The sequence below is a fragment of the Podarcis filfolensis genome (genome assembly GCF_964270895.1).
Source record: "Podarcis filfolensis genome assembly, chromosome: 17".
Lineage (NCBI taxonomy): Eukaryota > Metazoa > Chordata > Lepidosauria > Squamata > Lacertidae > Podarcis > Podarcis filfolensis.
In genome coordinates, this window is record NC_139621.1 from 15,446,970 (window position 1) to 15,470,717 (window position 23,748).

The following is a 23,748-nucleotide window of genomic DNA, read 5'->3' on the forward strand; positions in this document are numbered from 1 at the left end:
CTCGGGCTATTTATCCTAAACCTTGCAGGGAAAACCGAGACGCGTGCACAAATGATGATGGTTTTATAACAGGTTCCCAGGAAGTCAGATGCATCGTATAAGTTTATTGCGTTGCTAATAGCTTTCTTAAAATTCTCTTTGCTAAAGTTGTTGGATGATGCAGGACACACTGAGGGGTGTATTAAGAAGCCACACGGTTAATATGTAAACTTTGATATGTGGGTAGCCGTAGCAAATCACCATGTTGTGTTTTTCCATACTGCAGCAAGCTTCCAGGTGTATCCCTTGTAACTGCTTGAAAAGCAAGGCAGTCTTATGAACAATGGGCTAGACTAGGAAGCCATGTGGTGTAGGGAGTGATAGACTAGGACTGGGAAAATTCCCAACTCAGCCATGAACCTTACTGGTTGATTTGGCACCAGTCAGCATCTCTCAAACCAGCCTACCTCCTAGGGCTGTGGTGAGGATTTTTATTTTTATTTTATTTTTTGAAGGGGAGACAAAATATATGCTGCCTTGAGTGAACTTAAGGAAAGGCAGGATATAAATGCAATAAATAATAAAACAATGTTGACTTTGGAAAAGCACTGGGATACTTGATTAGGGTTTTCATGAGTAAGTACTGAGAGACTAAGGTAGGGTTCCACTAAAATCTGCTTAACTAAATCAGGAATTAGATTCAGGTAGGTAGCCGTGTTGGTCTGATGCTCTCGCTCGCGCTCTCTCTCTCTCTCTCTCTATATATATATTGTCCAGTAGCATCTTAGAGACCAACTAAGTTTGTTTTTGGTATAAGCTTTCGTATCTGAAGAAGTGTGCATGCACACGAAGGCTTATACCAAGAACAAACTTGTTTTAATTTTTTATATAAATCAGGGATGCCATCGCACAGTGCTATGAAGGTTGATTTGGCTCCAATTAAATATTTCATTATCCGCCATCCATGAGATAGGAACAAAACATACGAAAATTCACTACTTTGAAATAGTCTGTCCACAAAGATGAAACCATGGGCTTTCCCCTCCACCCTACCCCAGGGTTCTTCCTTTTACCAAGAGGAGTCGTCTTGCTCTATCTGAATCCGAATTTTAGTATGTTATTTTCTGGGACCTGTGCACAGTACGGAAGCACTGCTGTGGCCGTCCGGTGCTGGGCTCCCCACCCCTCTCCCTCCCTGCCTTTTGCTCAGCACTGGGAAGACAAGAACGTAACTTTGTCCTGCCTGCCCTGCCAACGGCTACTGGGGATAGTCTAGGTCCTATTGAAATCCAGCTCACATGAGCCCCAGCCAGCAAGGACAACAGTCAGAGATTATCAGAGCTACAGTGCAACAACAGTATGGGAGGGGCACCATGTTGGTTACTCCTAGCCTATCCAATTCCAGCTATTCCACAATCTCATCTTGTAGCTGCTAATACAACACCTATTCCATGTAACTATCAACATTCAAATATCACAAAACCTTCATCCTGCATGTACTCTTCCTTTCTGTTTCTCCAACCTGTGCTCTCTATGTACTTTTTGATATTGCCAATGTTTCCATTAAGATTAACCTCCATACAGCAATTCTAATTCCCTCCAAGAAGTCAGGAATGCAAAATAATCATTGTGATAAATGTGATTGGTGGAGTCATGCTGGGTTTTTTAAATGTTCACCAATACTGTTGAAAGTCGATAGCATTTTCCAATTAGGCTTGAGGCTTTCCCAGGAACATTAGAAAGACTTTCAGACAGGTGTTCCAGAAAGAAAGTTGTTTCTGGTAGTGGACAGCAACGGAGGGTTGAAGAGAATATGACTACAGGGACCTCTTTCTCCTAGATTATATTTTCATACTGTCACAAAATGCAAGGAGGTCACTATCCTTTCAAACAGCCATAATAGTGATTTATATTCTTCATAGGACACACAGATCCAGTGAATATAGCAATTTTAAATCTCACTTCTTATACTGTAAAGGCTGGAATCATATGATTTGTCTGAAACACAGCCTAACACTTTCAACAAGCCAGATTTAATCATAGTCCTGAATCTGATTTATTTTCTCTAATCTTTGAACAGATGAAGCGAGCCAGTTCAATTTCATCTGACTGAATGTTAAGTTATTCTTATTTAATTATGGTTGTGTGACCATCATTTAATAGCAAATTTACCTAAGCCGCAAGATGCATTTTATTTTTGGTCTTTCAGCGCTTGATACTCTCTTTAGGACATAAAAGTGCAAATTTCATAATAATTTCATAACATGGACTGTCACCTTCAGTTTACACTGCAGCTGCTTCATTTCCAAATCTACATTCTTTAATGGAGTTGCTGGTGTCATTCCAGTAGGGCCAGATGTCACAGGAGACAGAACCTCTCTCACTTTCATAGACTGGGTCAGGTGGTCCAACTTCCCTTGTAAATCTGATTTTTCTCGCTGCAACTCAGTCAGGTTGGACGTCAGTGTCTGTTTTCCAAAGAAAGTAATAAGAGCGACAGTTGTGTTCAGTATGCAATAGAGACCAACGTGCTGTATAATTTTACAGTTTAGCATTACGAAACACAACATATGCACCGTGCATTGTCCAAATTGCAAATGGGTTGGCTGATTTCACTGGTTACAAAACAGACACAACCATATTAAAGAGGAAGAGAGAAAGGAGACAGGCTGCCTTTAGTGATATTTGCCTGTCAAAGGGGAGAGGAAAATGATGCTTTAAAGAATAGTTAATACTGTTCCCCACTGCCACTGATATTCCTTGTGATGTGTATGTGAAAACAGTGAAATATTCTCAGATTTCACTTTATGTAGGAAATGTGGATTGAATGTAATGGCCGCTGGAATAAGTTCACATGAATATTCTATTGACAAATGCTATGGAGCAGTGTGCTTTGACTTATTAGGTTTGTAGGACTTGTGGAGGTTAAAGCAAAATAGACCATATGCACTGCAGAACTTCTGTTTGGCTGGTCTTTATGTTGTTGCTTCTTCCGTTCCTCATGTACACACAAGAGCCAGGAAACCACAAATTCCATAACCTTGACCCTGGGGCTGATGTACTTAACTGGTAAAAGCCAAGCTGGAGCACGACAAGATAGCAGATGTTAGTTGTTTATTCCACTGGGTAGGTCTTACCACCCAACACTGCAGCCAAAATGCTTCTCATTTAGCAACATAAATGTTAAGTCCAATTAGCAGATGAGGCTTGTTAGGGATTTAGTTCATATGAATAGCAAGCAAATAAACTATTTCAGTCTTACTGAACTTGACTGACAACGGATCAGGAGCATTTATGCGATGCGAAATGGTGCTGCAGCGTGCGTCTTAAAATGGTAAAATGAAGTATTCAGTATTTACCTTAATTTTGCTATGCTGTGGAATATAGGAACATGTTTTATTCTGTAATAGCTGGAATAATCTTTTACCAGACTGTAGTCAGCAGAAAGCCACCAAGCTTTTAATGGCATAACAGCCGAAGGCTCCTTAAGAGCTCAACAATAGTACTATTTTAATATTCCAAAGATGCTTATAATATGGTAGTTTAACATAAGGAACAATTAGACAAAATGGTATTGCAATCTCTCAGAGGAGCAAAAAACTTCCCTTGTGAAGACTCCCAATTAGACACTGCAAAAGATGCTACCATTTAAAACAGCTAGCTGTAGCTACTTTATATTTTGTACTGAAATAAGGAGATAAGAAACAGATACACTATAATGTTAATCTGAAGGTAGAAGGCAGGAAATAGAAGAAAGGACTTAGGAGGCATGCACAAAAGCAAAGAATGTAGACAGGAAAAGGGAACATTAAAAAAAGAATTGGAAGGAAATATTGGGGGGTTATTAAAACAGACAATGAGCCGCCCCAGAGAAAAAGTGGGAGGCAGTGGGTTTGCCCAACATTTATTTTCTCCACAAAGCCTTAAGACTCATGTATTCATTTCTTGCTCCTTTTCACTGATGTCTTCACTAAATTTGCCATGTCTCTCGCCTTAAAAACATCAGGACACCTGATAATGTTCATATTTTATCATTTAAATCATATGTGTGTGCATGTGTGTATATCTCCTGTTCTCTACTACTGAACCTGAAAGACAAAAGAAGATGGGGAATCACAGGGCTCATTTAAAATAAGGGTGAATAATTTTACTGTGGGGTTGATGGAGGTATGTGTACAATATATGATCAACACAAACCAGAGATATGGTATTTATTTTTAATTCAGTGAAGAGGAAAGACACCCAGATAAATTATAATATGTCTGGTGTCAGACGTGTTGTGCCGGCTGGGGTACTTTGCTCACCTTTGGTCCCCACCCTCATTCAGCTCTCTCACCTGTGGCTCCTAGAAGCTGTCAGCATGTGACAGCAGCCACACACACTGGGAATGGCACTGGGAATGGCTTCATCAGGCTGGCTAACCCAGGTGAAGGTAGCTGATGGGTCTCAAACCCTCAGTGAGTTAGGGACTTTCCCTGCATGCAAAGATAGGGTCCGGTTGATTGACCCATAGTGGGTCTAACAGCATGTGCTGTAGAGGGAAGTGAGTAGCAGATGGCACTCATCAATAAGGAAAGGGAGCCCATCTAGGAGAAGGAAAACCCTGATCCTAAACCTCTCTGCCTTGTGGGATATCTTAAAAAGAAGAAAAGGCAAATGAGTAAACCCTACACAAATCTGGAGTGGAGTCACTAAGACTGTTGCATGACACTTTGTACGCCTCCTTCCAGCAACTCCTGCAGCCAAGCTGGTGCCAAACGTATTGTTGTTCTGCTTTCCTTTGAACCACTTCAGTGTGGCCGAGATGGGGGTCTTGTCATTTGGGCAGCCTAGGACCTCCATACACAATGCCCTGGCTTGTGCCCTGGGGAGGTCACTTCGGTGCTGCTAACACAACAGTTTGACTTCACCCCCAGAGGCGCACTCTCAAGACAGATGGTTGCCAACAACAATTCACACTCTATTTTACTTTGTATGATCCTGTGTATATGACATACACCATGTTGGCTGGAGTCGATAGGAGCTGTAGTCTGGGGGCACCAGGTTGGAGAAGGGTAACATACACATAATTATATTGAAAGCAATGAAGACATTAACTATCAATTGTAAAAGAAACCAAATTTTCCCTAAAAGCTTTAAGCAACAAAACCACAGTTGTTTAAAATGAGACTGAAAAACACTGAAACTTAACCTATACTCTAGTCACCCCAAAAGCCTATCCAAACGTCAATACCATAATTTACTTGTTGACACATTCAGTGACCCAGATCCATCAAAGTGAGTCTCAACAAGGCTCTTCAACCTTGGGTCTACAAATGTGCTTGGACCAGAACCCCAGCTATCTCTAATAATTTTGGCTGGAGCTGATGGGAGGTCCACATGCTCCTCTGAAAACCACTGAAGACATCTTATTAATTTTGTCCTGCCAACCTAGCAGTTCGAAAGCACGTCAAAGTGCAAGTAGATAAATAGGTACCGCTCTGGTGGGAAGGTAAACAGCGTTTCCGTGCGCTGCTCTGCTTCGCCAGAAGCAGCTTAGTCATGCTGGCCACATGACCCGGAAGCTGTACGCCGGCTCCCTTGGCCAGTAAAGTGAGATAAGTGCCGCAACCCCAGAGTCAGCCACGACTGGACCTAATGGTCAGGTGTCCCTTTACTTTACATTTTACCAAGTTCCAAAGCTAGGGGAGCAAAGAGAAGTAGTGTCATAGGCTGATCTCCAGTATGGAAGTCTCTCCCAGTATAAACCTTCCAGAGCACACAACCTACTTGTCTAAGCTAGCCTTTACAGCTCAAGAGTCAAGAAAGCTTGGGGAAACTTCACTGCATTTGAATATATTTTACTATGTTCTGATGGATGGTGTTTGCTTTTGTAATCTGCTCTGAGCCTTTGAGAAAGGATAGCTTGTAGATCTAGAATCACAGAGTTGAGGTGCCTTCTGTTCAGATCTCTTATTTAGTTTCAATTCTGCTGGAAGATCTAGTCTTCCCTATCTCAAGGGCTCTGGACAGGTAACAAAAGCACCTTCCAGCAGAATTGAAACTAAATATATAAATAGCTATCGATTTATAGTAAAAATGATCTTCATGTCTACCCTATTTATATAAACTTGTAATAGCATTAAAATAGACCTTTCATATAGTACATACCTTGGGAATACTCTTTTAGCACTTAATGATAGGTCATGTTATAATTTAGATTAGACAAAGAAAGGACTGGCACGTTAGTATTAAAAACATAGTAGGGGGTGGTAGCTGAGGGCTTCTGCTTAATCAAGATAATCAAGATACACTTCTTTGCTGATCTGATGAACTCAGTAGATAATAGCAAAAGCCAGCAGATGTATGGATAAGCTGACTGAAGTTAGTGTAAACAGCATGCATTATTCCAAAAACTCTCTAGGTAACTGACAGCAGGTTAGGATAGCAGCTGTAGACAAAAAAACATCCAATTTCTTTTCTGTAGATATACTTTTAATAGTGATCCTCAGAGGATTTTAATTACCTGTGTGTGTGTTTTATATTGTCCAGGAGCAACAGCAAAACCATAATTAAGGTACTAGAATTTAAATTGGAGACAGTGATATTATTAAGTAAAATGCCTTAAAAACTGACTCGATGCAGTAATGCTTTGTAAAAAGCTTCTGCATAACCGAGTATGTCTGTAGGGTTTTCTTGTAGATCAGGCTTTCCTCTAAGCTCTCAAGTAAACTATTTTACCAAAGGCTTCGCCCCTAGAAGAAAGGCTTTAGCTTTGAATCATATCTTTGTGTGGTAGATTACACTGCTGTTTATATCTTATTCTAAGAAAGGTTGGAGAAAAATAATTTAACCAAATGCCACATTCTGCATCATGCATCCCTATTCTGACACCTTTATTAAAATAATTGTCTGAAATGGAAAATTGTAGGTTTTTTTTAAAAAGAACGTAAGAAAAGCTCTGCTTGGATCAGCCAAAGCAAAGGCCTGTCTAGTCTTACAGTCACAGTGGCCAGTCAGATACCCATGGAAAGCCCACAAGAAGAATTTGAGCTTGTGCCAAGTGGTCCTGTCTAAGCATTGAGGCTCAGGACCACAATACCTCAAGAACTGCCTCTCTCCATATGAACCTCCCCGGACCCTGAGATCCATCATTTGAGGCCCTTTCTTGTGTGCCTTCTCCATGAGAGGTCGAAAAGGTCTGGCAACACAAGAACGGGTTTTTTCTGCAGTGGCTTCCCGTTTGTGGAATGCTCTCCCCAGGAAGGCTCGCTGGGCGCCTTCATTATACACCTTCAGGAGCAAGACAAAATGTTCCTCTTTAACTAGGCCTTTGGCTGGTTGACATCCAATCCCCTTTTAAAAGGTGGTGTGGAGGGGGGATTATTGGGTGGTTTTTTTGTTTTTGTTTTTATTATGTATTTTGCGTTTTTATACTGTGATTTTATGTTGTATACCATGTGTGGGAATAGGACAGTATACAAATAATAAACACAATAATTTATGCTTTAGTCTCATTGAAACTAATGAAACAAATCACCCAAACCACATAAGCTATCCAGAGGGCACCATGCTGCCTAGCCCCTGCTCTAAGGTATGTTTCATCTTTACAATGATAATACATTTACCAACACACTAAAAGCAATGTATTACAGGGAGAGTTCGGGGAGGTCATTGCACCTAAGTTGTTATTTGATCAAAGCGCTCCATCTGTAGTTGTAGCCTCCAGCATTATGCGACTGAAAGCACAACGCTCCCCTTCAAAACATTTAGCTACCTTAGTGTATGTTATGAAATTCCCATCAACATCTGAGCATATTCCAATGCTGAGAGTGTAATTTCTCTGATCATTCGATTTTCCTCCAGAGATTATCCTACTGACTCCTCCAGCATCACTTATACCCAGTCCTCTCTAGTTGACATCGCAGCTCGGATCATCTGTGCGGCATACGAAGGGAATGCCAAAGAGGAACTGAGAGATTGAAAGTAGTTTTTATGGGGACAGGAAGGATGCAAGGCAGGCTGGAATGGCTAAGTGTTGCGGCAGTTATAAATTTACACAGAACTCTGCAAAATTATAGCACCAAATGGGACTAGGTAAGTATACCCATGGTCTTCTATTTCTTGCAGATTTGGAGCTTCATATAGGTAAAATATTTATGAAAAACAACAGATGTGGGACATCAGGCCACTACTGCCTTCAGATAAGAGGCTATAATAATTTAATAACTTGGAATTCCAAGGTGCATATTTCTTTTCATGCAAGGAAAGGAAAGAAAGGAAGTCTTTCTTCTACCACATAACTACATGGAGAAAAATGGAAATGAGAAATGGCCACCTTGTCAGAGAAGACGGACAGAGCAGGGAGGGAAAGAATATCCTTAGTTGCTCAGTTTCGTAAGAGCTGCCAAGATTACACATTTATAAACTATTTCCAGATAGTTACTGAAAGATAACAGTGTATTTCGCAAAATGTCAAGCAAATGAAGGTAATGCAGAGGACTTTTTAACGAGTACTTTAGCTAGTTGCTAGACTTCATCAGCCTTTAGAGACCATTAAGTACCCTTTGGTTAATTGGCCAGTGGTAGATTAATCTTTTATTCCAGCAGCACTGTTTTAACACCCCTTGCACTCTGTCAGAGTAGCAGCTGAATGACAAAATAATATTGTGCATGAATAATAAGCAGAAAAGTTAAATTAACATTTCATATTTCATATGCCATACCTGTATGTCAGCGAGAGAAAAACTTTATTTTCAAGTCCCTGACATTCAACTCTTTTTTTTAAGCAATCCAATGTTGACATCTCATTGAGTTGAATCTTCCTAATTACTGCTAATTGCCTATCAAGATTTTGCTCCCCTTGAAGTTCAGTTGTCTAGTATAAATGAACACTGCTCTAGTGCATGCTGCATAGACAGCCATGACACTTGAGGTGTGCTACATTATTATGAGGTCATACTAAATATGGTTTGCAATTAACAAAGCAGCTTTTAAAGATGCTTAAAGGTACCGAAAATGCCAATCTCTAATGAAGTGTTTAAACTACATCCCAACAGAGAAATAGAGGTATGTTCCTGTTGATAATACTGCTTTTTGCCTTAAAAAAACCACACATTTGTAAGTATTTTTTCCTGCCAATGGGATTCACACTGTAGTTTCAGTTCAAAAGATCACACTAACACATTTTAAGGATGATTTTGCAAACTTTCGCCTCACGTGTGGAAATTAAATGCTGAAACTTATGACAAATCCTGATATTATTATGTTCTTATATATAATAAAAGTCTCAATTTGGCAACACATCAAAAAATGTGTTAAGCAGGCCACCAACTGAAGATGACCCATCTAAAGAAGTCATCCATTAAGAAAATAATCCTGAAATTATCTCTCAAAGCGTCTCCCCTCTCTCCCTGCTTTTCAAATAGGGCCAAATCAAGTTCTTGATCGTAGCTTCATATAGTAGGGCACTGAAGGGAAGTTTAGGAATGGCAGAGCGAACTAATGTATGGCATTAATACATTTATGTATGTTCCACGAATGTGCAAACTTGTGGTTTTAAAAATCAAAACACTGTGTGTACACTTCTTATGAACTGCTTCTGAGTGTTAGCAGAAAGGAACATCAATAAACTAACAAACTAATTAATGTAATAAAACTAATTGTAAGTTGCTGATTACCAGAGATAAATATAAATTAAACCAGTATCCCACAGAGCTAGAATTCTTTCAGATGAATTGGACCAATGAATTCATCATAGCTACTGTGAACTGTTTACTTGAATGCACAAGTGACCAGGGGCACAAGGCTCTTATAATCCTTTGAAGAGGGCCTTTTCGGTAGTGGTGCCCACCCTGTGGAATGCCCTCCCACCAGATGTCAAGGAAATAAAACAACCAACTTTTAGAAGACATTTGAAGGCAGCCCTGTTTAGGGAAGTTTTTAATGTTTGATGTTTTATTGTGCTTTTAATTCTGTTGGGAGCTGCTCAGAGTAGCTGGGGAAACCCAGACAGATGGGCAGGGTATAAATAATAAATTTTTTTTTTTTTATTATTATTATTATTATTATTATTATTATTATTATTATTGGTTAGAATTTATATAACCATATAAATCTGGCTATAGACATTATTGCATTTATCTACTACATACATCCTGTAATCAAAGTACAGGCAACCCCCAAATTGTGCAGAGTTGCATTCTGGGTGATCATGCGCGATCATGCCTACCTCATTATGCTCCCATTCTACCTTCTTCTAGGTCCAAAAGGACCCGCCCATTGGCGGTCACATGACAATTAGACGCACCTAAAATGGTCGCTGCCTGTAGATGTATAATCACACATTTGGTTCTGGCTTATTGAGTGAACTTTTATAGTATCTTTTATACAAAACCAATTATGTACACTTATGTGAACACAGGCAAATGCGATACCTTTAAGCTCACTGTCCATTATAAGGTCAAAATCCTGTTGTAGGCACCAATGTGCCACTTAGGCATGACACGAGAGGATATCTTTGGATGTTACATTACAGTTCAGTTGCCCTACCGTTGCTGCTCACACCAAATATTGGAGGAAGGAAAACAACAGGTTCAGAATGGCAAAATTAGGTTAGCACATCTCAAAGTAGAGGCTGGCTTTACTACGTTATTATCCAGCATCTTGCCACATCTAAGTGCTGTAAATGAAGTACTTATATGAGAGCCAGTCAGGGAATTTCACAGCCCCTACAGCTCATTACAAATTTAACAGCAGCAATGCTCAGTATTGATATGTTTCAGGTAACACACAAATATACTCATGGTGGAATGGGCGATGGATGCTTCCATCTGTTTTCCACATAGCTAAAAAAAATATGGAGAAACAGACATTAACATAATAGTAACATAATATTAAGGGTTTTTTAAAAATTGCTTCTGATTATTTAAATTGAATGTAACCAAAGGATATAGTCTTCCAAATGACTTTTTACATGCACAAAAAAATAAGGGGATGCTGAAAATTCATTTGCAGCATTAAGTTCTCTGTTAGGAGTGGAAGCAGCATTTTCTCTAAACTCTTCTTGTGCAATGAGTATAATAGAAAAATATACAATATTTCCTCCCCCCCTTTTTTTTTTGCTTCCGTGCAGCTCAGGCATTTCACTGCCTTCTTCTTCAGCTGTAATAACGTTACACTGCATGGAATGTAGGAAGCTGTCTCCTATCAATGGCCCACGAAGCTCAGAATTATAGGTATTTACTTACTGGCATGAATCCTGTACCCTTTAGCCAAAAAGCCTCTCAAAGCAGCTTACAGAACAGTGGTCTCTCCTAAACTTACCTGGAAATGCTGGGAATTCAGCCCGAGATCTTTTGAAGTGAAAAACGTTGTGTTCTAGGACTGAGCTATTGTTAATTTTCTCAATAATTTTTAACACAAGTAAACGTATACATACTACTGAGAAATCATGATAATAATAGCACCTCTGGACAAAAGTAAGTGGCTATTAACTGCTGGAGAAAGTACAAAGCTCTATATATCTTTGACTTTCATTCATACTAAAATGGTGAGAATAGAACAGGATACCAAGCCACATAAGATGTTCTGGATGACATTTCTGCTACCGTTATCCTGAAATCTGTGGCTGTTCAATAAAAATGCTTTGAGACCTTACTCCTGAGGTCCCCAATCCCATCAAACCTGTAAACGCAAGTGAAAATTAAAATGGACACAATCATTTTCTTGTTAATTCTGCATCTGTTGTTCTCACTTTTAAAGGACTCCTGTTTATCCAACAGCTTGAGGAAACCATTTAAATTTTTCACCCGTCTCCTGCAACGTGGAAAAGCCTGCGACAGTAAGCAGAATCTCACCAGGGCTAATAGGGAGGGAAGCCAGGCACACTTCCACTGGCAAATTATAGTTGCCAATCCTGGCCACAATATTGTTGTCAAACTCCACCTGTGCCTTCAGTTACCAGGCTTTTCAAGATTGTACTCTGGCTCAGAGCTGATGAGCCATTTGGCTCTGAGCTACAGAATTAACTCTCTGAGCAACTTAGCCTGCTCCCTGCTGAGTGCTTACATTGTCAATCTTTATCTCCTATCAAAGAGAGGGTCTGCCTAAATGGTTCTATGAACACTTCATGTGCCGAACTACATTCAGGCTAGGAGGGTACTCTTTATGGACTTGGCAGGGGATTTGATGGTGGGAGGAAATCACTCAGCAATGGATAAAAATCACTGCATGCACCGAAGTGCTACGATACAGTTTAGAAAACATCCGTACAGGCCAAACTATTGGCGCTCAAGTAACAACCAAGGGTGGAGGCTGTATGCAAGGCAATCAAATCTTTCCCAAGCCATAAACTCACTAAGGGGGAAGGAAGAATACTCAGTGTCCAATATTCAATACAGTGGTACCTCAGGTTACATACGCTTCAGGTTACACAGTCTGCTAACCCAGAAATAGTACCTCGGGTTAAGAACTTTGCTTCAAGATGAGAACAGAAATCGTGCTTTGGCAGCGCGGCGGCAGCAGGAGGCCCCATTAGCTAAAGTGGTGCTTCAGGTTAAGAACAGTTTCAGGTTAAGAACGGACCTCTGGAACGAATTAAGTACTTAACCCGAGGTACCACTGTACAGGCTGACCTACTGTACAGGGTTGTTGTAGTGATTAAGATGACAGAGATGAAATGCTCCAAATTATTGAAAAGTGCTATAAAAACGTAAGGATTAAAAATTTGGCAAGTTTCAATTAGTAACGATAGCAATATTAAATGGAATTGTAATCAAACTAAAAAAATGATTGTTTTCTGCCAATTTCCCACTGTTCAGGTTTTCGTTTATTAATATCAGTTGTGGCACATGGTCAAATATTTGCGGCTTCAGTCATTTGAATATCATTGGTAAGTTTGTTTGAAAAATTTGTCTATTTTGTATAAAAGCCAGGGCAAATGCTAGCTAGCAAAATCTACATTTGGATGGCATATTCATTAGGCAACTAAAATGTTATAAAGAACTGTGCCCACCTTGAAGCTTTTCTGAATGCTTCATCAGGGTAGATTGTTTTTTCAATTTTAAATTTTAAAAAAACAGGGGGAGGAGACAGCTTATGCTGAAGCATGTTTGAACCATGGCTTCCCTCAAAGAATATTGGGGACTGTAGTTTGTTTGGGGTGTTGGGAATTGTAGTTCTTTGAGGAGTAAACTATTGTTCCCAGGATTTTTTGGGGTTCTATGTGTGAAAGAGGAACCATGGGAGGAAGCAGGCAGTCCAATGAAGCTACTAGGTGCCATGCAGGTTCCAGGTTGCACACCTACAAGTGATAGAAAGAAGCATACAATAGTTGATCACCTACATTTAATCTCTGGCTTTGTGTATACAAAGCTTTCTCCGCATTCCTGTTTATCACTTACCAAGGAACTATTGCTATTATTTATTAATTTATATACCAGTCATATGCTTATATAGCTTCTTAACAGTTTAAAATTATAAATAAAATCCAAATCTAGAGCATCCCTAATATACAATGAATAAGTTAGTTAAGAAGAATGACAAAACACTTAAAAGCAGTTTAAACAATAAGATCAGAAGATCAAGCTCAGAGGAGTGCTTGCCTAAAGAAGTGTGTTTTCAGCAGCCGACAGAATGCCAATAGTGATGGGCATCTCATATTACAACATGGAGGGCACTCCACAACACTGGCGCCACCAGTAAAAGAAGCCTACCACCATGTTACTGAAAGCTGATCATCATCATCCAGCTGTGGCAAATCTAACAGGGTACCATTTGCTGATCCCACTGCCCTTATCAGGCAGTTGAGAGAAATATAGTTTTCTATCTTGTCCAGTTGATTTAGGGCTGGCTCGGTGGCTGATAGGCAGCCAGTGGTGATCCCTCAGCATGGCCAGGATATGTGCCCAATGATGAGCATCCCTCACCACAGTTCCTTAGGTATTATCTAGGTTTTATATTTTCAAAAACAGAGGACCAGCCATTGCATGCTTCTTCTTCCCAGCTAGATTTCTTTACTGCCTTCTGGTCTGATGAATATTTCCGGCAACCTCAAAAGCTAACGCCCTATTAGTAACATTTTTGGTTGTCTCCATCAAGGTATTGCCCTAATGTGGAATTTGGAATTTTTATTCCAAGCCTTTGCTTCTTATTAGTTAACAAAAACTTGTTTCACATTTGATTTGACAGTTTAGTTTCTTGGAAAAAAAATCTGTACATTCTAAAATAAATAATTCAGTTATTTTTGAAATGCATACCAAAACATTTTGAAAACATGTACAGTGCAGGAATTTTTTTTGGATGGTATTACCATGAGATCAAAGCCATAGATTTTGTGACCACAGTGCATGCTGAGATTTTAATGAGACAGGCTCTCTCTCTTTCCCTCTCTCCCTCTCTCCCACACACCTGTAGGTGAACTGAGACTAGCAAGGGAATTCCTACAGGGAATATAAGCAGATTCTTTTATTCTGTGATGTATGAGAACTATCAATTTGCTACAAACAGAACAGAAATTATTGACTTGTGTTGTTCAGATCACATTTACTGACTTAAAATATTCTGATCCCAAGTGCATTTGAAAACAGAGTGGAAAAATAGTATGACTTTATTGGACAGGGTATTTCAAATGATAATCATACTTCTCTGAAACATAATATAAAAACCGCAGCCATTGGGTTAACAAATATCACTCGCCTGAGCTAGAATATAGGACATAGGGATAAGACAGTCACGTCCAATTCCACATAGATTCTCAGCTTGGATCCTGTTTTTTGCCCAGTTTACCTTACGAACATGATCCAAGTGACATTTCACAAATTCCTGGATAAATGTTGCTACACTCTGCCAGCAGAGAGACAGGCTGTGTCATGTACAGATCAATAATAGCACCGTGTTTCATCAGCCTCAAAATCAAAAGTGCTTCATCTGGCAAAAGCCATAGCCCTTGAGAACCCGACATATATATACTAAATATCCTACTAGGATTGTCCGCTATGCAGGCTGCCAAGTCAAAGTAAAAACAATTCAGGGGGTAGACAATGAAAAATTATATAAATAGGACTTTTCAGTTGTTATCACCAGAGTTGTACAAAGGAAAATCACAAAATAGCTGCCGAAAAGAAAAGCTGTTTTTCAGTTCTTAGCATAAATACTTTTGGAAAAATTAACTGCTAGCATGAGGTGCTTTGTCCAGAAAATAAACTGTCCTGGTGAGTATGAAGGTCACAAACACTAAAAGACATTCATTGGTCTATGGTAGTACATAGAAAAAATATTAGACCCCATATAGGAAAGTAAAAATAAAAAACACCTAGTGTAACATTTTATCAGAGTATAGTATTTAGGCTTGGCTTAGGATCCTAATACCTAGCTTCTCAAGTTACAGAATCTTGAAAAACCCAGTTGGCAAGTCCATCATCTGAGTTCTTGGAAAGCTTTCAATAAATGCAACTGAGGAGACAGCTAAGAATGAGGGCAAATGGCCATCTAGCTGCACTTGCTGAAGGCAGGAGCAAACTGAATCCTGGGAGCCCTACATCAACCTGTGGGCACAGCCAACACCCAATCTGCTGGCCTTTAGTTGTAGGAATGAGGAAATTGCACGGGCTTCATTTTTGGTATAATAAACAACAAGAAGAAACAAGAAGAAGCAACAAAAATGCCTTACAATTTTGTTTCTACATGTTTCCATGCAAAATAAAGCTAACAGTCTTATTTGTGAAATAGAAACTGAGAACTAATTTCACAAAATTTTTGGTAGATGCGATTTTGAGCCAGCAGAAATGTATTCAGTACTCTGGCTACAATCCAGAATGACATACACACACACACACACACACACACACAGACTTGAAATATTCATTTCAGAATATATACCTGAACCTATATAAAATGCAAATATATTGACACAAATTGTGCATAGAAAGCAGGGAATGGCCTCAAACCACTCCAACCGAACTTCATTTTCAGAGAGCTACAGATTTTTTTTGATGGGTTGGATATATTCTGAATTTCTTGGCAGTCACCAGCACTGGCTATTGAATATAGCTGATACAGAAAGAACTTGAGTACTGAACCCTGCAAAGGAAAAGCCAACTTGTACCCACTTTGTTTCTCTTCTGTGAGTCTCACACACCAAGTAAAGGCACAAGCCCTCTTCACAACAGTGGAGAAAAGATCTTAGGAAATGTTTCCTACCCCAGTATGCAAATATAAAGCAATTTATAAATTTTCTAGAACGTGCAAACAGTTTCCATCCAGGAGACATTTGCTTCTCATCTTAGATTGTTTTAGTTTAAGTTTAGATGAGTTAAATTGTATCTATACAGGACAACTGCTTTTGTATCTGGAATACACACACACAAGTTGTATGTAACTACAGAAGCAATTAAAAGCTTTTAAAAAGTGACTTTTGTACATGCTAAAGGTTTATCTAGGACATAGGCAATGTTGATGGTTTTAACTCCTGTCATCAGTGAGTAATTAGAATAATAAAAGATACAAATGACTGGTTCTAGAACACAATTTAGAAGTAGCACCCTCTAATCCTATGATTCAGGGATCCAGAAGGACTATTTCCTTTCTAGAAAACAGAGATGGGGAACACTGATTCTTCCAGACACCATTTGCTTTTTCTTTCATGTGAGAGAAATCATTATTAAAAACAAAAATAAATAGAATATTCTAAAAATAACTAGTGCTTGGAGGAACGCTTATAAATATTACCAGTTTTAGCAGGAACGCTTAAAGTGATTAAGAAATGGTAGAACTATTAAGTTACATATTATCAGCATTATGAAGTATTATGTGACACCCAGAAATTGTATATATTAAAGGAAGAGTTCTGTGTTATAAACCACTACCAAGAAAACAAAACAAAAACAAAATAAGGGATTTTCTTTGCACTGGAATGAATCACAACTAAAAACTTGTGATACAATTATAGCAAAATCACGCCATATGTACAGGAAAAAACTGATATACTATAGTTTGTATTAAGTCTGCAACTAAAAGGAGAGGGCCGTGTACAGTTTTAAACTCCCAATATTTAAATAAAAGAATATAAAGCACATACCTAACGGGCTTGTTGGAAATGGGACTTTCAAGTGCTGAACATCAACTGAATCGGGCCCCTTACTTTATGCCAAGGAAATCCACAGGGATGTGCCTTTGTTTTCTAGGAAGGCTATGCACCAGTATTTGAATACCAGCACTCCCTCTTTGAGGATAATTCACTTGCCTTGCCACATTATACCTTTTTAGCATCTAGCATCTATCAACATTCAGTTTGCATTACAATGAATATAAGCACTCAGACAGGTCTGATTCATGCCAAACAGCTGCTGTAATTTATGAATAAGCCGCATTTCCAACATGCAGCCTATGTAAGTTCATTAATAATGGAAGACTTTTTAAATAGCAATCCTGCTTTAGAGATCAGTAGAACATAAAAGGCATTTTGTTTGATCGCGGAAACACAAACCTACGGAAAGGAAAAATCTCCTACTGTATCGTGCCCTTGTACTTTAAAAAATATGTATGTCACAAAATGAAAAGAGTTACTAATTAGTATCATAACGCTGAAATGGAACCCCAAAAAAGGTCACCCAGACCCGATCACCATGGGACCACCCACCCACTAGCCAGAGAGCAATCCAATAATTATAATTTTATTATTTATACCCTGGCCATCTGACTGGCTCGCCCCAACCACTCTGGGCAGCTTCCAGCATATAAAAAAACATAAAAAAACATCAAACATTAACAACTTCCCTATAGAGGGCTGCCTTCTGGTATGTTCTGAAGGTTGTATAGCTACTTATCTCCTTGATGTCTCATGGGAGGGCATTCCACATGGAGGGTGACACCAGGAAGAAGGCCCTCTGCCTGGTTCCCTGTATGGAAACCACCAGAAGGCCCTTGGAGCTGGACCTCAGTTTCCAGGCCAAATGACGGGGTGGAGACACTCCTTCAGGTATACAGGGCCGAGGCTATTGAGGGCTTTAAAGGTCATCTCCAACACAATGCCACCCACATTAGCAGAGAGTGCTGAACACAACAAAAGCGTTTGGGGCAAACAGCTTCAGATGGCTTCTACCAGACCTGTGCTCTTCCAGATATCGTTAGGCTCCAACTCCCATCAACCCCAGCCAGCATGTACCAATTTCTGGAATGATACAAGAATCCCTGCACGCCCATGGAAATCGGTCAGACCTTGATCAAAAAAATAATAATTTCCACACTGTAGACAACTGTATGTGTAGAAATCAGCTTCAACATGTGCAGCCCCATGGCCTAAATCTGCATAGTTTCTGCCTGGATTCTGTTTTTCATTCACCCTGTGTGATAGATACTAGGGCAGCCTTTCTCAACCTGTGGGTCCCCAGATGTTGTTGAACTACAACTCCCATCACCCCTAGCTAGCAAGGCAGAGTTCAGGGATGATGGGAGTTGTAGCCCAACAACATCTGGTGACCCACAGGTTGAGAACCGCTGTAGGGTGTTATGGAATGACAGGAACTGGTATACATTATTATTGTTCTTATTTATTAAATTTGTATACTGCTCTATACCCACAGGTCTCAGGTCAGTTCTCAACATAAAAGTGCAATATAAAATACACATAATAAAAATAAAAACAAGAACAACCCAATAATCCCCCCCATACACATTTTAAAAGGGCACTGTATGTCAATCAACCAAGACCTGGTTAAAGAGGAACATTTTTGCCTGGCAACTATAGGTGTATAATGAAGGCACCAGGCGAGTCTCACTGGGAAGAGCATTCCACAAATGGGGAGCCACTGCAGAAAAGGTCCGTTCTCTTGTTGCCATCCTCTGGACCTCTCATGGAGGAGGCACACGAAAAAAGGGCTTAGGGTCCAGCCAGGGGAGAGGCAGTGAATGAGATTGAGTTGTGAAACTGGGTTTTCTGTGAGATATAGCTGAGAGAGCAGAGAGAAAAGGAATGACTAGAATGGAATTGATGGCAGGGCTTTTGCTTTTGTGAATTCAATTTAAGTGTTTGACAATGATACAAGTAACTCAGTCTCTTCTAAAGATGTACCAAGTTAAAGCAAAAGTTACCTCCCTTAAGCCAACAGAGCTCTGAAATGCTAAGGAGCTTTTCAGTGCAAAACACAGAAAGCACTGAACAACAAAGATTTTCTTTTACAAATTACTAGCATCACTGGAACTCCTTAAGAAACGCCTGCAGTCGTTTTTGAAATGCTACTGGAGGAATTCTTTAGGCTGAAGCACAGCAATCCCAAGCAGAGGCTTGAAGGAGAAACAACAGTTACACATCTGGAAGAGGAGCTGCTTCACAGCCTTTGTGTACTGCTGCCCAAAGGAGCTGCAAACAGTTGCCTGGCAGGTTGCAAGTCTGTTCCCTTTTTTAAAAGCCTGGCCTCTTCAGATGAGAAGGGTTTGCTCAGCTACTCAGTCCTTTTCAGATGTCAAAGGCAACCCATAAAACAATCCGATTACTCCTGTGGAGCCACTTCTGTAGCACTATGGGAATGGGAGCAAAGGATTCTGGGTAACTTTGTCGTGGGGGGGCTTTGTAATTGGGTCGCTACATTTAAAAGGCAATGATTACTGACTTAAATTACAGTATGGCAGTTTTGCATTGTATCTTGCTTCCCTTGCGCCTCTATGAGTTTTTGCTATGCTAATGTTATATCTTAGCCATGTATAATTGTCATTACCCTAGTACGTACAGCAGAGGATGTCTTAATCTGAGAAGACATCTGGTGATGGAAATTCCAGCACTGCCATTAGACACAGGGGGTGTAAGGGAAAAAACAAGCTTTTAAAAAGAGTTTCCCTGAATTTTGCCAATAATTCTTCCATGACATTTTTCTAAGGAACTCCTGAAAGATCAGATCCCATCACTTCCACATTAAGTAACAACTCCAGCTGTGATTTCTACACACTGAGTGGAAAGCCTAACTACTTTACTCACAAACAGAATGTCTTGTTTCAGTACTTAGGATGAGTCTCGGAAACTGTATACCAAATCCCAAATGCGCAGTCACCCTGTGGTAATTTTGCTGGAAAATATGGGGGGCAAGGTTTTCATTGCAAAGATAACACAATATGGGCTCTGGAATTCTACAGATAATTCATGTAACTAAGAGAAAATATTAAATCCAACATACATATTATGAGATAGTTACAAACATGCACTGTGTGTGGGGAGGGGAAGGATGGAGGGAGGGAGGGAGTATGAATCTAGCCATCCAGGAAACAGACGCCAGCCAATCCTCGGGTTGCAGGAACTGTAAAATCAGTCTCGAAAATGAACATCTGGAACATTTACATCTTAAATCTAGAGCTGATCTTATACGACCAGAGTCCATGGGGATGATGATAAAGTATTGACTGAATGAACACCTGTTTGTGTTGATTTACATACCTTTTTCTTCAGTTTCATTCAGTCAAAAGGTTATCTTGTCTACGCATACTATGTTAACAAAAGCTGACGTACCGGACTGCGTTTGATCCAGGGTCATGAATTAGGTATACAAACAATGTTACATTAACACGTTTTTATGATGTATAAGCAGGGGTGGGTTTTTTGAGCTAAGAGCAACTTTCCCTACAGCTGCTAACATCCACAGTTTTAAACCCGTCCAGATCATTCCAGTGGCTTGTATTTTCACTTCCATCCTGTCCTGCTTTGCAGCCTATAGATGCCAAAAACCATCTACATCCATTAAAATATTACGTGGGTGGGCAGTAAGCATGACAGCATGTCATTAAAGGATAATAGCATAAGAAAATATCTGCTGTTGTCCACAAACTTTTGTAATCAATAGATGCCAAAGATCATCTACATCTATTACAACATTTCCAGAGTGAATTGTAAGTGTAACATCACATCATAAAAAGCACATGTAGTAACTTAGTGGGCAGCAGGAGATACTGACATTACCACTCAGTGACCTAGTTCTCATAGCACACTAAGCCAAACCTTGGCTTGGCACCAATGCACACAATCTTGGAGAGAAGCTTGCAGCTTTTTTTGCTGATCCAAGCCAAGATTTGGCTTGGTGTATCACCGGAACCTAGACTCATGAGCTATAACTAAAGTTTGCCCATTGATTTACAGCTCATGGATTGTTTGGGAAAGCTAACCAGCCAATTTCTTGATCATAGGCAGTACTAAAAATGTGTTTTTTCTATCACTTGGTCTTTTGAAACCCAAAGCTACCTCTAAAATGCATATGTTCCTGCAGTGACTACAACGATGTTTTACCTTCTTAATTTTCACTGGAAGGTAGCCGAAACCTCTTCTTAAAGTGATTTCTCCTTTGGTAGCACTAATGGAGCACGTTAAGCATAACTGGTTGAAATCAGAAAATTAAAATTGGATGCTGAGATTTGGCACATAACTTGTATAGATATTTTGCCCAACTTTCTGCAACAGTTTTATCTCTCTCTTTTTTGGCTTGGAGAGAATTACTTTTTCTGTAACCTGCATCTAGTGTGTTTGTTAGTAAAGGCAGCAAGGAAAAAATGTGTGTGACTATTTTTACATGTGGTTTAGTTTCCATATTTTCTCAAAAGTTACCTTTCAAAAACTCTGGACACCTAGGGGATGAGAAAGGATGAAGAAATCTGAAAACACCTTTGCCAAAATCTAGTTCTACCTGTCCTCAGCAACCCTAAGTAGGCAAGGAGAATTTCTAGGCTTTGATCACATGCCAGTCCAACACAGTCTTTTGCAGTTAAGTACATTATTTATGGCTTTCAATTAACTTACCATCAGAAGATCGCTCAGGAGGAATATGCCAATATGAGCACTACCTGTATTCCTTTACCACAAGACAAATAAGTGACAGGTAGGTGTTTGTATTTTTTTGACGCTTGGCATGGATAGCTAAATGGAATCTCCACATTCAGAAGTATAATGTACCTTTGTGGATTTCACAATACCAGTGTCATGCACCCACAGGTATCTCTGAATTCAGATAGACAGGTAAACAGATGTATGTGATTAATTTGGCCACCAAACTTTGGTTTTCTTGCATGTCGAAACTACAGTGCACCATTACCTGAATAGTTTGCTTGCTGGCCTGAAGTCTTTGTTCAACAAGATGCAGCTGGGATGTTAATTTTTTATTTGTTTCCCTGGACGTTTTGAGAGATGACATGGCTGTCTTTTTCGAATTCTGAAGAATGGCTAACTGCTGCTGTAAGGATGTAATCCGTCCCCTGAGTGAAATGGCACAGCCAGGTTTCTGACCCACGATACTTCTCTTCTCTCTGTTTACTAAATATTGGTCACAGAGATCAACAATTAATTTGATGGTTTCCATTGACCTTTGATGAAATGGTCATCCTCTCGTCACACTTTAATGCCTCACAACTAAACATTCTTTATAATCAAGTCCTAATCAAGCCCACTTTTCTAGTTGAGACAATGCAGGATTTAGTATACAGTACTACTATGTCGAGGGACGCGGGTGGCACTGTGGGTTAAACCACAGAGCCTAGAACTTGCCGATCAGAAGGTCGGTGGTTCGAATCCCCGTGACACAGTGAGCTCCCGTTGCTCGGTCCCAGCTCTTGCCAACCAAGCAGTTTGAAAGCATTTCAAAGTGCAAGTAGATAAATAGGTACCACTCCGGCGGGAAGGTAAACGGCGTTTCCGTGCGCTGCTCTGGTTCGCCAGAAGTGGCTTAGTCATGCCAGCCACATGACTTGGAAGCTGTACGCCGGCTCCCTCGGCCAATAAAGCGAGATGACTGGACCTAATGGTCAGGGGTCCCTTTACCTTTACTTACTACTATGTGGGCATTAAATGCATGCTAGATGCTGTGCGCATGACTGATAGAAGACTATTTAAAAGTAACGTATCAGAAGTGAAGAGGGTGTGTCTTCAAATTTCTCTCTTTGCAAATTTGAAAGCACATTGGTTATCATAGTAGAGACAACAGGCGGAGCAGGCCAGACGTTATCATTTGATTTTGGATCAGACTGTGCTGAAGGAAATGCCCTCTGAGGTCCTAAACTCTGAGTCATTCTTCTTGACCTGCAAACGCAACTCCAGAGAGTACTGGCTGTGCGCCCCCACCTCAGGATACAAGGCAGACATGAAGAATACTGCACTCTCCCAGTTAAGAATTTGTCCAGAATTTGACCATCTCCAACACCTTTCTTACTTCAACTGAATACCATAGGTAAAGGTAAAAGGACCCCTGACCATTAGGTCCAGTCGTGGCCGACTCTGGGGTTGTGGCGCTCATCTCGCTTTATTGGCCGAGGGAGCCGGCGTACAGCTTCCGGGTCATGTGGCCAACAGGACTAAGCCCCTTCTGGCGAACCAGAGCAGTACACGGAAATGCCGTTTATCTTCCCGCCAGAGCAGTACCTATTTATCTACTTGCACTTTGACGTGCTTTCAAACTGCTAGGTTGGCAGGAGCTGGGACCAAACAACGGGAGCTCACCCCATCACGAGGATTCGAACCGCCGACCTTCTAATCGGCAAGTCCTAGGCTCTGTGGTTTAACCCACAGCGCCACCCATACTTTTCCCAAATACTTGGGATTAGGTCATAAGACTGTACAAAATTCAGCACTAATGCAGTCATGAATTTGCTCATCCAGTTATCAGTGTGTTCTCAATTTGTTTTTATTTAGGGTGATTTAGGCTTCTGGTAAATAAGTAAAGGGCAGCAGTTTGGTACTGCATGGACCACATAAGGTGGTCTGTACTGTTCTGTTACTGCTCAAAACCCTGCTAATGTTCATGAACAGAAATAAGTTACAGAAATTGG

General features: G+C 40.1%; 1 protein-coding gene across 3 annotated transcripts in view; it reads right to left on the minus strand.

The window, feature by feature from the left end:
• CNTLN (centlein) overlaps positions 1 to 23,748 on the minus strand; it is a 171,497-nt gene that overhangs the window by 35,421 nt on the left and 112,328 nt on the right. For all 3 annotated transcript variants that reach the window (XR_014542968.1, XM_083592879.1, XM_083592878.1), the window contains 2 exons: positions 22,023 to 22,240; positions 2,256 to 2,447 (listed from right to left, as the gene is read on the minus strand). Coding sequence is in view for 2 of the 3 variants with exons in the window: in XM_083592879.1 (XP_083449005.1) it covers positions 2,256 to 2,447; positions 22,023 to 22,240 (410 nt within the window). In the remaining variant the exon portion in view is untranslated. The remainder of the gene's footprint in view (positions 1 to 2,255; positions 2,448 to 22,022; positions 22,241 to 23,748) is intronic.